This window comes from Stegostoma tigrinum, chromosome 20 (genome assembly GCF_030684315.1).
Source record: "Stegostoma tigrinum isolate sSteTig4 chromosome 20, sSteTig4.hap1, whole genome shotgun sequence".
Classification (NCBI taxonomy): domain Eukaryota; kingdom Metazoa; phylum Chordata; class Chondrichthyes; order Orectolobiformes; family Stegostomatidae; genus Stegostoma; species Stegostoma tigrinum.
The window spans coordinates 17,494,542-17,512,896 of NC_081373.1; the positions used below are offsets into that span (position 1 = coordinate 17,494,542).

Below are 18,355 nucleotides of genomic sequence, written 5' to 3' on the forward strand. Positions count from 1 at the left end.
AGTAAGCATAGTCCACCACATTCCCCCACTCACCCACTTTAAACAACATTACTTACTGCCAAACCATCTATTCACTTTTACTGGTGCCAGCCTTTTATTTCCAGTTTTTAATAAAGTGATCTCAAATCGCCATATAGCATTGCAGCTTTTGAAGTCAGTTCTTTGGATTATTGGTCTAGTAATATAATCACATTTATAATCCTACAACATGGAATCTCAGTAAGCATTATTATTTGCTTATAATGAAAGCATGTAATGTTTTTGTGAAGTTAGTAATCCTTGGCTATCAGGCTAAATTTTAAAATGATAATTCCAATAATTGACATGTTCTTTTTATTTTTAATCCCATGTTTATCAATAATTGAAATACACTTTGGTTTAAACAATGGTAAATAGATCAGTTGTTTTAACAAACAAAGTGCATATAATGGCAACTGCGATTTGGATGGGGTTATGCTCTTGCTTCAGACTCAAGGGCTGTTCCCCCATTTCAGATCATAATAAACTAAAGTGTGTAGCCAGCTGGATCGCCACCCTTGCTTTGTTCAGATGAGAAGTTAAAGTGAGACTCTCTATATTTTCACAGGAAAATATACAAAATCCCACAGTATTATTTCAAGAATAGACTTCTACCCTGTCTCTGTATTTATTCCTTAATCTGTACATCATATTTAAAGAAAAGTCAGGTCATTGTCTGGTTGCTCTTGATGGCAGTTTGTTGAACATATATACCTACATGACAACAAAGACTGAACTTCAGAAGTATTTCATTGACCATAAAGGTAGTGAGAAATAGGAACAAGAGTTGGTCGTCAGGTCCTTCGCGCCTGCTCCAGCATTGAAAATGATTATGGCTGGTCCCACATTGCACACTCTTACTTCCCTGCCTTTCTCCGTAATCCTGGATTCTCCAACTGATCATGAATCTGTCTACCTCCGCCTTAAAAGATACACAAGCAATTTGCTCTCAAGAGCTCTTTGAGGCAAGGAACTCTAAAGATTCACAACCCTCTCAGAGGTGAAATTCCTCCTCATTTCAGACTTAAACTGGCGCCCCGAGGGTTCTGCGAACTGAGATCGTGAAAGGTGGAACAGAAAATGATGTTTTTTCCGCCTGCTCTCCTAACTGTTTTATTTAATTCTCCACAATCCACAGAATGCTCATACCTGGAACTTACTAAACTTGAAAGACTTGAGTGGGTCGCAGCGCGCATGCGCCGGACGGCTTGCTGTTGGAGTGCGCCTGTGCAAGGTCCCGACGGGCGCCGGGCGGGTCACGTGGGGGACGTATACGTCACGTGACGCCGGCCTCCATTTTGAAACCGTCTGTTCAGTGCCGCGCAGCTCCGCTGGTGGTAGTTCAGGCTGTTGAGGGAGTGCGGAGTCTGAAACTATGCCGGCGTATTTTCAGAGACCCGAGAACGCCCTGAAAAGAGCCAATGGTAAGTGGCCGGGGTTAGCGAGGGGAGAGATTTGGCCTGGGCCATGCGGCTGAGGTGGCGCTGACCTGGAGGAGGGTGAGGCTGCGGCTGCGGCCTTGTACCAGGCCTGTGGCTCATGCACATGTTGCTCGACCTGTCATTAACTTAATGGCGATTCCTTTTTATATAAAATAGAACATTGATTTCGCTTGTCACTTGCTTTATTTTTTTTCGTTAAAAATATCTGGATTTATGCATCGTCCTGGAAGGGAAATTTTCCTGATCTTAAGTTGAAATTTAAGTTGTATTTTTGAGCCTAGATGCTTGCATCAGTAAACTAGTTGTTAGACGTCTTTACCTTTTTTGCACATCTGATACTATCTAATGTTTAATTTTGTTTTGAGGTTGAAAGCCATACTGATGATTCATGAATATTGAGTTTTCCCTATTCATCATTGGTCCTCCGACCAAATAAAATGTATTCTTTCAGTTTAGTGATTGTGTTTATTTTGTTTATTTGCTGATTGGGTCTCAGATTAATACCATCTTTTGGGTATACTGAATACTGTTATCTTAAAGGATGTCCCTTTTTTTTCTGAGATAATGGGAACTGCAGATGCTGGAGAATCCAAGACAACAAAATGTGAGGCTGGATGAACACAGCAGGCCAAGCAGCATCTCATGATGCTGCTTGGCCTGCTGTGTTCATCCAGCCTCACATTTTGTTCCCTTTTTTTTCTTATTAAGGCAACAGTTTGATTTATCTAATCTGCTTAAAATGTTTTCCACTTTGGTCTTATCTAACTTTATTTTGCAAGGATATATTTTGTTAGTGATAAGGTGGTACTTTATGTAATGAACTGGGAGTTGGAAGTGATATCTGGGGTGTGTAGTGCCTTTTGATTTGGAAATATATTCTAAGCAGATCTTTCCAAGAAAATTGGGAAATTTTAAGGATTATGTTGCATTATAATAAATGCAACAAAGGTTCCTAGGTCTGTAGGAAGTGTGTGAAACCAGTAAAGGAATGGGAAGATTTGCATGATGTGACAGGAAAAGCAAGAAAGTACTAAAAATAATAAAAGTTAGTGGGGCTCATGGGGGATGGCAGGGTGATATCAGAAAATAACACTTGTTAGTTTAGCATCAGTTTAAGTGAAGTTCCTGGATCCTAATGTATCTATGTGAATGAACTTGTATAGTCTAATCAATACAGATCAACATAGATTTGAAAAGTGTTACTCATGAGGGCTGAGAATGAAAAATCAAAATTGTGGTGGTTGGTAGACATTATGGAGATGCGAAGTCCTCACTTTAGATCTTGAGATAAATCTAGATATTCACTTGCCTATGGCAAAATGAGATTTGGCATCAGTATACACAAACAATCCTAGAGCTAACGGTATCTTAGTGCTTGTTTACCAACAGGAGGAAATCCTTTCGGTTGGCTCAGTGACACAGCCCTGTTTTGGCCCAAATTTTAATTGCACTGGGTCTGGGGTTCCGTTAGTGAGAATCAATTCTTGCGTGACAAAGTAGAGCAGGCAGAGGATAGTGGCCAGATTTGAGGCCAGCCAAATTTGAGAGGACTCTATCAGCTTTCGTATTTGGCAATCAAGAGGCCTTTGTGAGGCTGATTAAAAGCCATGTTGGTGCTGTTGCTTTTCTTTAAAGAAAGTCCTGTTTAATCGATCGCAGTGTTTTTTGTACTTGTATGCACTTCAGAGATTTGGATGAGTTAAAGCTGACACTTGAAAACACTGGAGACGTAGCATCATTGGTACCTTCAAAATCTTTCAATTCCTGTGGCAAAACAACCTAATAGCAAAACTGTCTCAAGTAAGTTGTCCAGGGTTGAGACACCACACTCAAACTAGCTTTTCTGGGAGGGACATGTTGTTTGGTTGATACCAGCGATCTAATCCTTTTTCTCAACTTTGGAACTCTGAAGAGAAGTGTGGAAATGTGGTGATTAGCTTGGAATTAAACAAATTGCCTGAATCATAGAAGACCTGAGCTTGATGCTGACCAAATGGAGAAAGTTTATTCAGGAAGACGCCAAACACATTGTGAACATGCGGAAGCAAAGCCAAAGACATTTCGAAGGAGGAAACGCATGTCTGGAAAAACATTCAAGCAGCACTTGCCCTAAGTGACAGACTGCACATTGGTCTTACCCATATTTTCAGAACCAATATACAATCAAACTGGAACAAAAGCAAGTCCTTCTGTCCTCAGGTACTCTTTCAGATGAATAAGTTTGTCAAAAGTTTTAGTGCTCAGTAGCCTACCAGTGTACATTAAAATTTTGGAAGAAAATCAGTGTTTTTCATAATCAAAGTATATTTGATTTGTGCTGAATGCTTCGTTTCAGAATTCCTGCTAACGAATGAAATAGACCATGTGTTAGTCTCAGATACACACATTGTTTAACTTGCAGTCCTTTTGACTGTTGTTTTTCATGTACTGAATGGATCTGCATGATTTTTAACTCATTTGGATTTTGCTTCCCCTCTTTCTCACCTAACCAACCCAATTCAGAAGTTGACTGTCACCATAGATGAAAAAAAGGAAGGACAGGGTGCTAAGAAAGCTATGACATGTAGCAGGAGAAGGAATAAGCCCAGGAAAGTTGCTACATCTACAAAGTGCAACCAGTTCACTGGCTCTGGCATCTCCAAGGCCACAAGTGTAATTAACTTATTCATCAACAGTATTTTGGAATGCATCGTGGGGGAGTTTTCCCACCTGACCTGTTACGAATGTGGCACCATGAACTCTGGGAGATCCAGACCGCTGTGAGTCTGCTGCTGCTAAGAGAGCTGACCAAGAATTGTCAGAAGATACAAAGAAGGTGACCAAAAACACCAGCTTGAACTGAAACACTGCATTGAACTGAGGAAGGGGTGGTGTGGGGGTGGGAGAAAAGAGGCATACTAACTACAGAGTGTACTGAGCAAGCAAGGGCAATCCTGTTCAATAGGCCAGTGGTGGAGAGACATTTGGAAGATGGATAGGCCAGTCATTTCAGTAGGAAACAGTAGCCTTTGCTATCTGTGATTTTTGGTTTAGGTTGGTTAAAAGCTGTAATGAGGCAGAAATTTGAATGGAGTAACAATGGAGGCGTTCAGAGAAAGTGCACCAGTAGTCGAGAACTTATTTCTACAAGGTCTGGAGGGAATGTTGAGAATGGGATCAACAGAACGAGGTGTATCTCCTACAATAAGTGAACATGGGAATGAAGTGAGGAAAATGATGCATGTTTGGGGTTATGGGATGGGAAGGGACAGCTATTTCCCTGGAGTAGGAGACATAGCAGAGCTGACTGAATAAAACTGTCAATTTTGATAGGTAATAAGATTCATATAGAAGTCAGGAACAAGATTTTAGGGGAGGGTTTTTTTTTGATGGAAATAAAAGCAAAAGGCTATCTTCACCTTTGACTAGTTTTGACCGCAAGAAGACAGTCTGGCAGACCTGGTATTGGGAGATATAGTGGATGGGTTCAAGAAAATAATGCTGGCTTATCTCCAAACTGACTGAAGGAGGGGCCTTCGAAGAGAAGTTTCAAAGTTCTTTCAAGATTTGAATGTCGTTAATTTTTGTACATCCCTAATTGTCTTTTGAACTGAGCAGCTTGAGGCTGCTTCAGAGGGCACATTAAGAGTCAACCATGTTGCTGTTGATCTTGAAATACTTGTGAACAGACCAGGTCAGGACAGTGGATTTCCTTTCCTAAAGGACGTTAGTTTTTACAACAATCAACAATGGTTTCATGATTTCATTTATTAATTGAATTTAAACTTCAGCTGCCTTATTGGGATTTTAATCCATGTCCCCAAATCAGTAATCTGGATACCCTGGGTTACTTGCAGTGACATTACTGCTCTGCTATTGTCTCCCTACATGTCTGCAAAACTCACTTGTTCGTGGATGAATGGACAGTAGGGACGGGTGCTGATGGATCTACTAGCAGAGTCAAAATAAGTAGTTCAAATGAATAGATTGTGGAGGTTGAAGAAGTTTGAACCCGGCAGGTATTCTGGGCAAGATAGCCATGTTTTCCTTGTGGGAATTGGGATAACTGATTACAAACAGCCAGTGATGAATTTCTGTAATGGGTTCCTTTTGTTTTGAGAGGCATGGGTGTGTCTTTGTTATTTTGTGAGATATGGGTGTTAACTACCTCAGCATTTTTGTGCTTTGGAGAAGTTTATGATGAGACACCTTCTCGAACTGCTGCAGTCTGTCATAGAGGTGCACCCACAGTGCAGTTAGGGAAGTTTCAGGACTTTTTTTAAACCCATTTATTTTGTAAGACCTGCCCTTGTTTGTCTTACAACCATGCAGTATCTCACATTTTATCCAAATTAAACGAAACCTATCATTGCTCAGCCCATTGACCCAGTTGATCAAGATCCTTTTGTAATCTTAGCTGCCTTCACTGTTGACTACACCACCAATTTTGATGTAATCTGCAAATTTACTAGCCATGACTGTTACATTCTCATCCAAATCATTGATGTAAATGACAGATAAAAGTGGACCCAGCACCAATCAGTGTAGAGTGCCATTGGTTGCGGGCTTGTAGTCTGAAAACCAAGTCTCCACCACACTTAGATAGTAAGAACTACCATTGCTGGAGTCACAGCTAAGTGTGGAGCTGGTGGAACACAGCAGACCAGGCAGCATCAGAGGAGCAGGAAAGCTGATGTTTCGAGTCGGGCCCTTTCCGCCAGCTCCACCCTGCTGTCTCCTGCCTTCGAACCAATTTTTGTCCAATTTGCCATCTCTGCCTGAATCCCATGTGATGTAACTTTATTAACTAGTCTACCATGTGGAACCTTGTTGGAGGTTTTACTTAAATTCCATGTTCATTCGCCTTTCAGTGCATGTAAATTGTGTCTCTAAGAATTCTGCCCTTTTACCCACCTCTGATGTCAAAGTTATGGGAATATAGTTCCCAGGCTCTTCCTCGTAGCCCTTACTTAAAAGGCACAATATTAGCCACAGTCCAGCACTGCAGCTGGGACTGTAGACGTTAGAAATATCTCTGCTAAGGGCCCCTGCAATTTTTTCCCTAACTTTCCATAATATCCTGGGATACACTTCTTCAGATCCCAAAGATTTATCCACCTTTTTGTTTTTAAACCTCCAGAATCTCCTCTTTGTAATGTGGACTGTTTTCAAGACATCAGTATTTATTTCCCCAGCCTCCATTTCCTCTTCATAAAATATTCATTTATTATCTCTCCTATTTCCTGTGGTTCCGCACAGACAACCTTGTTGATCTTTTAAGGGGCCCTATTGTCTCCCTGTTCTTTTGGATGCCTGGGATCCGCCTACTGAACTGTCTCTAGACTGCTTCTGATGCCAGGATAGTTTTCCTTTTTATGTAAGATGTCCAGAACTCTTCACAACATTCCCAATTGTTGTCTGGCACCTTATATACTTTTTGCAAGACCTCTATCTTTCTATTTCCACTTTCTTTTGAAGTAAACATTGTACTTCTGGCATTGCTTATGATCTGTTGAACTTGTTGATTTTTTTAGTTTGTCTAAAAATCACATGAGGATTCAATTTACTCTACTGTAGCTTTTTGCACTGTCAATTTAAATAACTTTCCACTACTCTTCTTGCTTTCAGTGCATAATCTCCCACTTCTCCATATTATATTCGATACCAAGCTTTTAAGGTTTTTGAGTAGATTTTGTAACTCAGGTTGTGGATGTTGTGGTTTGTTGGCTTGCTGAGCTGGTTTGTTCTGCAGTTTTGGCCCACTCATTTAACCTTTCTTGCCTCTCTGTAGACTCTTTCCCCACCTATTTTTCTCACCCACAAATTTGGCAACAGTATACTTTCCTCATCAAAGTCATTGATATCTATTATAAGTAGTTGCGGCCCTAGCACTGTGGCACTCCTTGCCATCCTGAATTCCCCAGCACCACCAGTCCCAGGCTTTGTCTTCTGTTTGCCAGTCCTCAAATCATATTCCAATACTCTAGGCTACTTAAGAGCCCAACATGTGACACCTTATCAAACGCTTTCCGGAAATCCAAATATATTACCTCCACTGCTCCCTTTGTTTTTTTTTTCAACTTGTCCAACTTGTTACCACCTCCAAGAATTCAAATAAGTTTGTCAGGTATGGTTTACACTTCATGAAACCACCTTGACTCAGCTCATGTTATGTCTTTCTGAATGTTCTGCTGTATCCTCCTCCACAATAAGATTGAAACATTTCCCAATAACAGATGTTAAGCTAATTGACCTATAGTTGACTGTCTTTGTCTTTGTCCCTATATTTGAAAACAAAATTAGATTGGCAGTTTTCCAATCTTCTGGACCTTGTTAAAATCTAAGTGTTATTAGACAATTACTACCAGTGCATCCATTATTTCTATAGCTACTTCTAATATCTAAGGATGTGTCCCTTCAATACGCCAAGGGGCGTATTGGAATTTTGTCACTGATCTCTCTAACTTTCTCTCGTAATAGTTGTATTTATTTCCTCAATTTGCCTCTGGAAGATTTAGTAATTTTGGCTTGTTAATTGTATCTTCCAATATAAAGTGTTTTTTTTCAACTTTCTTGCCATTTCCTGATTTGTCTAACTTTGGCCGTTTAAGGAAGCCCTTACTGTCTGTGTTAATATTACTTGCAAGTTTACCAAAGTTTATTTTCTCTCTAATTATTTTAATTGGTTTTTTTGTTGGTTTTCAAAACTTGCCAAAACCTCTGGCTTACCACTAATCTTTCCTACGTTGCCACATTTTTTTTGTTCTATCTGATGCTATCCTTGACTTTGAACCATGGGTATCTTCCAAGGATCCATTTTTCTCACTGGCGTATTTCATTGCAGTGAGCCTTGAGCTTTCCTGGTCCACTTGAGTTAATAGTGCTCTCATTTCTTTGTAATTGCCCTTTTTAAGTTTCTTTAAGCACAGTTGTTTCTAACCCAAATTCCTCCTTATGTAACTGCTAAATTCTGCCATGTTGTGGTTACTGTTTCCCAAAGGATCTTCTATATTAAGATAATTGAGTAGACCTGCTTTGTATCCTCGCCACCCCCCCCCCCCCCCCAACACACACACACACACACACCTTGCTGTACAACCTTTAGTTGTTAGATTTGCCAAGAAGCTGGTCCTAGTGCAGCCTGTCCCCCTGGGTCTGTTTCCTTCTACCCCTGATGTGGAGGTGTCAGTGGACTAGGTTGGACTATAACGTGGTGTCGTGTGATTTGTGACCTTGTCCTTCTAACCTAAAACTGGTGCAGCTACCCCACCAACTTGAACTTTTCTCACACCAATCTTTTTGAGCCATGCATTTAACTACTTTATTTACTCTGCACCAGTTTGCTTATGGCTCAAGTAGTAACCCTACACTTATGACCTCGGAGGTGTTTTAATTTAGCTCCTACTTGTTCAAAATCTTTGTAGTCCTCTCAATGTTCTTGGTGTGTGGCAAGTTTTCCATTTAAACTAGAGTAAATAGGAGTCATCAGGTCTCCTGAATGTTACTAATGTAGCAATGATAATGGGAGCAATAAATTTAATAGAAATAACCTGGCCTCACTTCTATCGAGGAAAGTTTGATTATATTACAAGCAATTCTTGCAATTATTTATGACCTGCTTGGAAAAATGCTGGTTTTTATTTGGTAGAATAAGCTTCCATAATTAAGAGTAACATTTATAAACAAGCCTGACAGCCAAAGCTGTCCACAAGTGGTGCATTGAGTTAGTCAAAATGGAAAAGTTCTATTGTTGATCTTGACTGCTTGGTTACACTGAGCTGCTTAAAACGCAGTTAATGTTTTATTACAAGTTTGTCTGGGGATCCTTTATTAATGTTACTATTTAATTGCAGAATTCTTGGAGGTTGGCAAAAAACAACCTGCCCTTGATGTGTTGTACGATGTTATTAAAAGCAAAAAACATCGAACATGGCAGAAAATACACGAGCCAATTATGCTCAAATACCTGGAGCTGTGTGTGGACCTTCGCAAGAGCCACTTAGCAAAGGAGGGGTTGTATCAGTACAAGAACATCTGTCAACAGGTATGTTGAACTTCAGGAATGCTGCATACACAAATTGAAAAAGTTTGTTTTGTAAAGGCGCTGGCATGAAAATTATTAATCTTGTTTCTACCAAGTTTTATTATGTTTCTGAAGTTGGCAGATTGGAAATTTGCAAACAGCACTTTTAGACAATTGCATAAATTCTGAGTAACAATTACAAATCTTAATGATATTGCCATTGTAATGTGCATTTTTTTCTATTTCTCATGTCCTTGTACACTTCTTTAAAAATAGTGGTAGGAAGGCTGTCTGCATGTGAATAGGAATATAACTTGGCTAACATCTGTTCAATCTACACACATCCCACAGGGAAAATGGGCACTAAATAGGAATTGAGGGAAGTAAATTGAAATAGATTCCATGAAGAGATGCAGCAAGGGTGACTAGGTGTTTTGGGAAGTGATGGACAGAACTTGAGACGAAAGGAGAGCGCGTGAACTGGGTTGGAGGACTGGAACAAAGTTGAGGTAGGGTGGGCAAGGTAATGAACATTTTACAAAAAATGCGGAGTTAGTGGGATAGTTTAAGGCTAGAAGCAAAATGTGAGAAGGATAGGTTTGTGAATTGCTTTTTGGATAAGTTTGAAATGCAGAAGATCCAACTGTACAGTTTTGGGCAAATCAGGCTTGAGTCATGGTGCAAGTTTCAGCTGCAGTGGGATGAGGCAAATGCAAATTCAGAAGAGGGTTGCTTTTCTGGTAGTTCAAATAATGGGCTAAAACAGATGTTGCAATCCCACCTGATTTTTTTTTTGCTGTAGATAAACCCGATTCCAGATTAAAGTATGGCTTGATGTATTAAATTTTCATTTTTTTTGCTCAGTTCAAAAAGTCGCCTCTGGTTGAAACGTGTGCAAAATGGTAGATTTTGCTTAAAGACTAAGACATTTAGTAATGCAAGATAAGATAAAATAAATCAGACATTTCATCACCATTCTAGGCAATATCATCAGTGAGCCTCCGGTGAAGCGCTGGTGTTATGTCCCGCTTGCTATTTATCTGTTTAGGTTTCTTTGGGTTGGAATAGAAAGCAATAAAATTAAAGTTAAATAGAAAGCAGGACATAACATCAGCGCTTCACCGGAGGCTGACTGATGATGTTACCTAGAATGGTGACGAAACGTCTGAAAACTAACCTTCCAGCTCAGCGAGCAAACTCACATCCAAAAACTCAACCTGTGCTACAAATCTTCTCAAAACTCACTATAAAATAAATCAAACCATCTATTATAAACTATAACTTATACAAGGTAAAGTCCCATTAATTACTAAACAAAGAGGAACAGCTACTTTGTATTACACAGAAACACGACTTGTACAGTACTCGCATCAGTGTCTTGTCTCTGAAACCTCAGTACTTCTAACTTTCTAATTTTTAGACTGATGCTGCAGATAACTTTCTGAAGCTACTGTACACCTGAACCTTAAACCTACGTAGCTTTAAGTAACTTCTTCAGGGTTTTATCCCAACAAGCCTGGCCTGAGAATAACACAGCCATTATTCTAAGGCAGCCTGGTTTTGTTATATACTTGCATCTGGTCTGTACCGCCGTCGTCATCGAAAGATGTTGCCAGCAGGAAAAAAGTTTCAAAGCTATGGGTGTTTACTTTCAGCTGGGTCAGGGGTTTGGAGGGTGTGGAACTCTCCTGACCTTGCAAACAAGAATTTGTTTAATAGCATTTTTTTGACCTCATATATACAAAAACCCATTAATTCTAATGCTTGGGCTCAAACTCCTTTAAAAGGAATCACAATTTACTACAGAAATACTACAGTGCAGAAATCCCTATTACTAACTCATAAACCCTAACTTAAAGTAGATGAAACTATATAAATTTGTCATAGGGAAATGTGGGTTATACAAGGCATCAGGGTTGCATGATGTCTGACGCGACCAATCTAGTTGAGTAGATCATAGATCATAGAACATAGAACAGTACAGCACAGAACAGGCCCTTCAGCCCACAATGTTGTGCCAACCATTGATCCTCATGTGTGCACCCTCAAATTTCTGTGACCATATGCATGTTCAGCAGTCTCTTAAATGACCCCAATGACCTTGCTTCCACAACTGCTGCTGGCAACGCATTCCATGCTCTCTCAACTCTCTGTATAAAGAACCCGCCTCTGACATCCCCTCTATACTTTCTACCAACCAGCTTAAAACTATGACCCCTCGTGCTAGCCATTTCTGCCCTGGGAAATAGTCTCTGGCTATCAACTCTATCTATGCCTCTCATTATCTTGTATACCTCAATTAGGTCCCCTCTCCTCCTCCTTTTCTCCAATGAAAAGAGACCGAGCTCAGTCGACCCCTCTTCGTAAGATAAGCCCTCCAGTCCAGGCAGCATCCTGGTAAACCTCCTCTGAACCCTCTCCAAAGCATCCACATCTTGCCTATAATATGGCGACCAGAACTGGACGCAGTATTCCAAGTGCGGTCTAACCAAAGCTTTATAGAGCTGCAACAAGATCTCACGACTCTGAAACTCAATCCCCCTGTTAATGAAAGCCAAAACACCATATGCTTTCTTAACAACCCTGACCACTTGGGTGGCCATTTTAAGGGATCTATGTATCTGCACACCAAGATCCCTCTGTTCCTCCACACTGCCAAGAATCCTATCCTTAATCCTGTACTCAGCTTTCAAATTCGACCTTCCAAAATGCATCACCTCGCATTTATCCAGGTTGAACTCCATCTGCCACCTCTCAGCCCATCTCTGCATCCTGTCAATGTCCCGCTGCAGCCGACAACAGCCCTCTATACTGTCAACGACACCTCCGACCTTTGTGTCGTCTGCAAACTTGCTGACCCATCCTTCGATCCCCTCATCCAAGTCATTAATAAAAATTACAAACAGTAGAGGCCCAAGGACAGAGCCCTGTGGAACCCCACTCACCACTGACTTCCAGGCAGAATATTTTCCTTCTACTACCACTCGCTGTCTTCTGTTGGCCAGCCAATTCTGTATCCAAGCAGCTAAGTTCCCCTGTATCCCATTCCTCCTGACCTTCTGAATGAGCCTACCGTGGGGAGCCTTATCAAATGCCTTACTGAAGTCCATAATAGGAAGTGGAAATAAAGCTTTTACTCCCATTTCTCCTCTTATTTTCCCCGATCTGCCCCAAAATAAAAAGCTATTTTTTAAAAACAAAGAATTCATAATCCGCTCACGTGTCATTGGCTTTCTGGACAGCACTGAGGTTTGCAGCTCCAGGATCTAACAGCAAATATTTGATTAGAAGTCACTGAGCTTTGCCACTTTAATGTTTCAGAAATGTTAGTCTGCTTTTTGGTCTACTTTTCTACCTTATTGAAGTGCAAAAATAGTCGCTGCTTCCAATCTTGCTTTGGTGGCTCCTCTAAGTAGTGTTTGGCTCCAAGTGCCCATTATCCACTCAACAACATTTTTTAGGTAATATTCACTTATGGTGCTAAACTATATCCATATGTGTGTGCCTGTATTCTATCTCCCAAGCATACTGAATTAGTTATGATAGGACTACTCTATTTCAGACAGTACAATTTGACTTGTTTTGTACAGAAGCTATATGATATCCTTCATGCTAGATTGCATTACGTGATTTGAAGAAAATTTGACTGTTCTCTCATACTTCATTTCATCAGCATTTTGCCACGGACCCTTCCCATTTTCACCAATACCGTCTTTGCTGCTTTAGCCTGACCTCTATCTGTTTAGGTTTTTGTTTTATCTTTTGCTGTCAGAAAGGGTTGGACCTCTACACTCCCTGCCAACCACCAACTAGTGGTATCACCAGCAAGGTAGATATTATCACAGCAATTAGCTAGAAGGCACTTAAATATCCATTCTTCACAGCATTATGGAAATTGCTTTTGCCATTTTTAAACATGTGAATGCTTGATAAGTTAAAGCAATATTTTGAATTAATTCCTCTTTCTCAACAGTTTCCTGGATACTGAAATCCTTTAGTGTGACACTGGTTGCTTCCAAATTGGCCAATTTTATGTTAAATGAGAGTTTGGCTTTGCTTCTGCTGGGATACCTTACGTTTTCTTTTATTTGCTTTTTACAGGTAAATATCAAGTCCTTGGAGGATGTGGTTAGAGCTTATCTTAAGTTGGCTGAGGAAAAGACTGAAGCTGCTAAAGGAGAGTCTCAGCAGATGGTACTTGATATTGAAGACTTGGACAATATTCAAACTCCAGAGAGGTAAGCTGTCAGCAAGAGTTTTGGTTTCAGTGTCTTGTGCATCTGGAGCCTGAAAGAATTGACTTGTATGATTGTTTGTTTTTCCTGTGCAGATTTTCCGAAGCTAAATTTGTGATGATTGATTTAGATTGATTATTTCACGATGGCAGGGCTTTACTTTTAAGGCCAAAAAGTGGTATTGCCTTTCATTCCCTGCTGGCAGTTTTATCCTTCTGGTCTCTTTCACATTACAGGATGTGAAAAGTTTTAACGTGCTGGTCAGTTGCTCTTGTTTGGAGGTACACAAACAGACATGCAATAATGTCTAACGCCTACATCCTGCACTGAAGTTCCTTGACTGGTAAAAGTGAATAGTCTGAAGCTGATTTCCCTGAAATAACAAATCACACTTCACTACCAACAGAATACTGCAATGTCCATTGAATGATACAACAAGCCAACAGTAATCTGTTTAAAAACCTGTAGATCTGTTCACACAGCTGTGTTGTTTTAGTGCATGATTATTTTACCATATCTTTGTTAAAGATAGCCAGCACACTTGAGAGCATTTCTACGTCAGACCTGATGGAAATTGACTAGTTAATTGCTGTTGTGAATTTGTTGACAAAATTAGACTGATTTTGAGGAGGCAATGGTCTAGTGGCATTACTGCTAGACTGTTAATCCAGAGATCCAAATAATGTTTTGAGGGACCAGGTTTGAATGGCAAATGGTAGAATTCGACTTCAGTGTTTTTAAAAAAAAAATTTGTGACGAAGAGTCTAATGATGACATTTGAAGATTGTTGGGAAAAACCCATCTGAATCACTATCATCCTTTAGGGAAGGAAACTGCCATACTTAACCGGTCTGACCTATATGTGACTCCAGACTCTAAACAATGTGGTTGACTCTCAACTGCCCTCTGGGGCAGGGATGGGCAATAAATGCTGGCCTAGTCAGTGACGCGCTCACATTCTGTGAAAGAATAAAGCCTCACTTCTATTCAGTTACAAATATGTGTAGTGAACTGGTTAGCACGTTCTTGCCGGATCTCTGCAAGAGGAATTTGGATAGTATTGCTTATAGGTATACAGCACAGAAGCAGATCCTTCAGACCAACTCATCCGTGCCAATCACACATCCCAATCTGACCTAGTCCAATTTACCAGCATTTGGCCTGCATCCCTTTAAACACTCCCTATTCGTATACCTATTCAGATGCCTCTTTTAAATGTAATCTTACCTGCCTCGTCCACTGTCCCTGGCAGCTTGTCCCATACGTGCATGGGGAAAGTTGCCCCTCACTGCCTTTTAAAATCTTTTTCCGTCATAAACATATGCCTTCCAGGTTTGGACTTCTGTGCCTTAGGAAAAAGACCTTAGCTGTTCATCCTATCCATGCCTCTCATGAGTTTATATGCCTCTACCAGGTCACCCTTCAGTCTCTGCTAGGTTAAAAATCCTTAACTTATCACTATAACTCAAACTCTCCATTCCTGATAACGTTCTTAAATCTTTTCTGTACTCTCCCAAGTTTAACAGCGCCCTTTGTATAAAAGTGACCAGAATTTTATACAGTATTCTAAAAGTGACCTCACCAATGTCCAGTATAACATCAATGTGACATCTTAACTCCTATACTCGTTCGGACCAATGAAGACTAGCGTACAATATGTGTTCTTCACTACCCTGTCTACCTGTAACTCCACATTAAAGGAGGTATGCACCTGCGACTACTTTTGCAAATTCCTTTGGAACGTCCTACTTGTTTACCTACACCTCACTCTAGGCAGTGCATTACAGATCATTCACAAGATGACAGTGTGAGAAGTTTTATATGGCCCTTTGTTCTGTCCTGGATTCACCTTTAATGGTGATAGAGCTATCTGTGTTTTCTTTCAAGCTGATTTAATCAGTGTGAGAGGCAGGGAAGAAATGCTGCTCGCAATTGGGGATTTGAAAATGTTTTCTTGGTGTTATTTGCCTTGTACAAGAGGTAAAAATGATTTCTGAAAAAAAATATGTTGAGAATTTTTCACAAACACTGATGAATTCTATAAAAGTTAGCTTCAAGGACATGAACCTTTTTGCTACCAGCAATAACGAAGATTTATTCTAAATCAGCGAGGAGGTGGATTACTGATCAACATGTAATTTGTTGATGCTGAGAATGCAGAGGTAATGTCTGAATAAAGCAGAAGCCTAAGTGAACTGAATCATAAGAGCCAAGTTGCTCCTGAAGTTCAGTTATCTAATTTTGCTGAGAATCTGACAAATGATTACACTAGATATCTTGATGTAATTAGTTTCAGTAGGAAATACTTGTGGTAGAATATTTTGTTGGTAGGAAAGGAAACCTTTTTAGTATTTCACAAAGGTTGAGGTATATGTACACCTTTTGAGTCTCAGGTGTGATATGAATGACCCTAGCATGTTGTGTTCTCTGCAGTGTTTTGCTGTGCTGATTCTTTAAAGTATTTTTAAGTCTGGAAAGAATGTTTTTGGCTCGTGACCTGAATCTTTTTGGTGTACATATTAGTTGCTTCCACAATGCAAGTTAACTTGGATTTGAGTATAATGGTGCATTTTTTGATTGCAGTCTTTAAGCTAATGCACTGCCACCATCTTTCTGTACAAATGTTATTGAAATTTCACAGGAAATTGGGTAAATCTCTGGGGTGGCAAGATGTATTTAAGCCTTTCTTTGAATATTTGCAGTGTGCTGCTTAGTGCTGTCAGTGGTGAGGATACCCAAGATCGTACAGATCGTCTGCTGCTAACTCCATGGGTTAAATTTCTTTGGGAGTCTTACAGACAATGTTTGGATTTATTACGTAACAACTCTAAAGTGGAACGCCTTTATCATGACATTGCTCAACAAGGTAGAGTTTCTTTGCCTTGATTATCTGTCCAAACTGTACCCATAACGATATGCAGCTACTCCCTTCCACCCTTTTCTTCTGACTTTCTGTCCCTTCCCTAATGGTTCAAATATGTATTTAATGATGTCATCTCTACTTTAATTACAAATTTCTGTTGTTTTCCACACTTAACACATTGTACAAGTTTCTCCTGATTGTCTCTTCATATTTGATGTTATGCTAATTTGATCTCAGCTGAAGAATTTAGACTAATGTTTTATCTGCTCTGCCTAATCCCATTTATTACAAAACCATTTTATATGCTAATGTGTTTGCAAATATGTTTTAATCTTGAATCTCTGAAATGTTGCTCATTTGGATGAATGTCCAAGAGGATCTGTTCCCATTACTCATCTGTGGGGAATTCAGACTGCTAATGTTTACTATTTTCAGCCCATTGCTGAAATTTGTAACCTGTTGCATTTAGTGCTGGAAATTTGTGTTTTTGGAACTGCTTCTACATTATCACTCTTTTTTTCAGCTTTTAAGTTCTGCTTGCAGTACACTCGAAAAGCAGAATTCCGCAAATTATGTGACAACCTGCGTACACACTTGGGACAGATCCAGCGTCACCACAACCAAAGCACAGCAATCAACCTTAATAATCCTGATAGTCAGTCCATGCATCTGGAGACTCGCCTTGTACAACTTGATAGTGCAATTAGCATGGAACTTTGGCAGGTAGTATTTGAACTTCATTAAATGCCATCAAATCATCCGTAATGAGTTGGCTTCATAAAGCATAGTTGTAAACTTTGGGGTTGCTCAGAGTATAATCAGTACCATTTAAGGATTCTGACTTCTGCCACTGTGTAGTGCCCTGTAATAAAGGGAGTCAGAACTTTTGGTCATGTTTATAGGTAGGTTCACTCCCTGTTTAACTGTCATTTGCATTGAAGCATTACAATATGAACATAAAAGCCCACAGATTACTTTTTAGGTAATTGAGTAGCATGTAGCAAGGGACATATCTCCTTAAAACTCCTTTTTGTTTTAACTTGAATCTGCACTATTTGGATCAGAGTTCACTCAATATTGTTTAGTTTGCATTAGATCCTTACCATTAGTCCCGTAGAACCAAACTCAAAGCGCTTCGGAGAGAATTATATCGTAGTATTTTAAGTAATCAGCTTGAATGACGGAGCCAATTCCTGGGATTGTTGAGTTTTTATCTGGACTCTTTCCCCATATCACTTCTGTTTTGGTCTTGGGGAGGAGGGAGGGAAGGTGCATGCACAGAATGATGGACAGAGCTTGGTTCTTAACTTAATATTTTGGTGAAATGATTGGATAGCTGTGTAAAAAGGTTAGCAGTTTGCTTTATTCTGGATTTTCAGGATTCCAGACCTTGTTTCATGTAAAACTACTAATAAGTTAGTCAGTTGGAGTGACAATATTTGCATATACCAGTGTGCGTGCTTATAATCTGGAAGTACTCATTATTTTTCCTTATCTTGGCACCAGCTGACCACAGCATGTTCTTGTGTCAAGCAACAAATACAACAAACTGTTGGCAAATATTCGCCTGATTTATCAGTCGTCATGTTACACATTTTGTTTACTGCTGACCTTGGTTTGCAGAACATATCAGTAACAAATTGAGCCAACATTGGATCTAATTTCTAGTTCCAGCAACAAGATTGTGTCCTGGCTGTTGAGGTGTGGGCTGAAATCGTCTCTTCCTAATTGAACGCTTAACTGCTTTGTAACTATGAAGCAACTTGCTCAAAAATCTTCAACTATGTGGGAATTA

At 39.9% G+C, this 18,355-nt stretch overlaps 2 protein-coding genes across 3 annotated transcripts in view; one reads left to right on the top strand and one right to left on the bottom strand.

The window, feature by feature from the left end:
- Positions 1–1,186, bottom strand: part of dennd10 (DENN domain containing 10) — a 29,049-nt gene extending 27,863 nt beyond the window's left edge. Inside the window, exon 1 of one of the 2 annotated variants that reach the window (XM_059653028.1) lies at positions 1,168–1,186. The gene's annotated coding sequence lies outside the window, so the exon portion shown is untranslated. The other variant, XM_048551222.2, reaches the window with a different exon arrangement.
- A 106-nt stretch (positions 1,187–1,292) lies between these two features.
- eif3s10 (eukaryotic translation initiation factor 3, subunit 10 (theta)) overlaps positions 1,293–18,355 on the top strand; it is a 37,275-nt gene continuing 20,212 nt past the window's right edge. Inside the window, exons 1-5 of the mRNA XM_048551105.2 lie at positions 1,293–1,442; positions 9,293–9,483; positions 13,564–13,700; positions 16,400–16,563; positions 17,084–17,283. Coding sequence (XP_048407062.1) covers positions 1,394–1,442; positions 9,293–9,483; positions 13,564–13,700; positions 16,400–16,563; positions 17,084–17,283 — 741 coding nt within the window. The 5' untranslated portion in view covers positions 1,293–1,393. The remainder of the gene's footprint in view (positions 1,443–9,292; positions 9,484–13,563; positions 13,701–16,399; positions 16,564–17,083; positions 17,284–18,355) is intronic.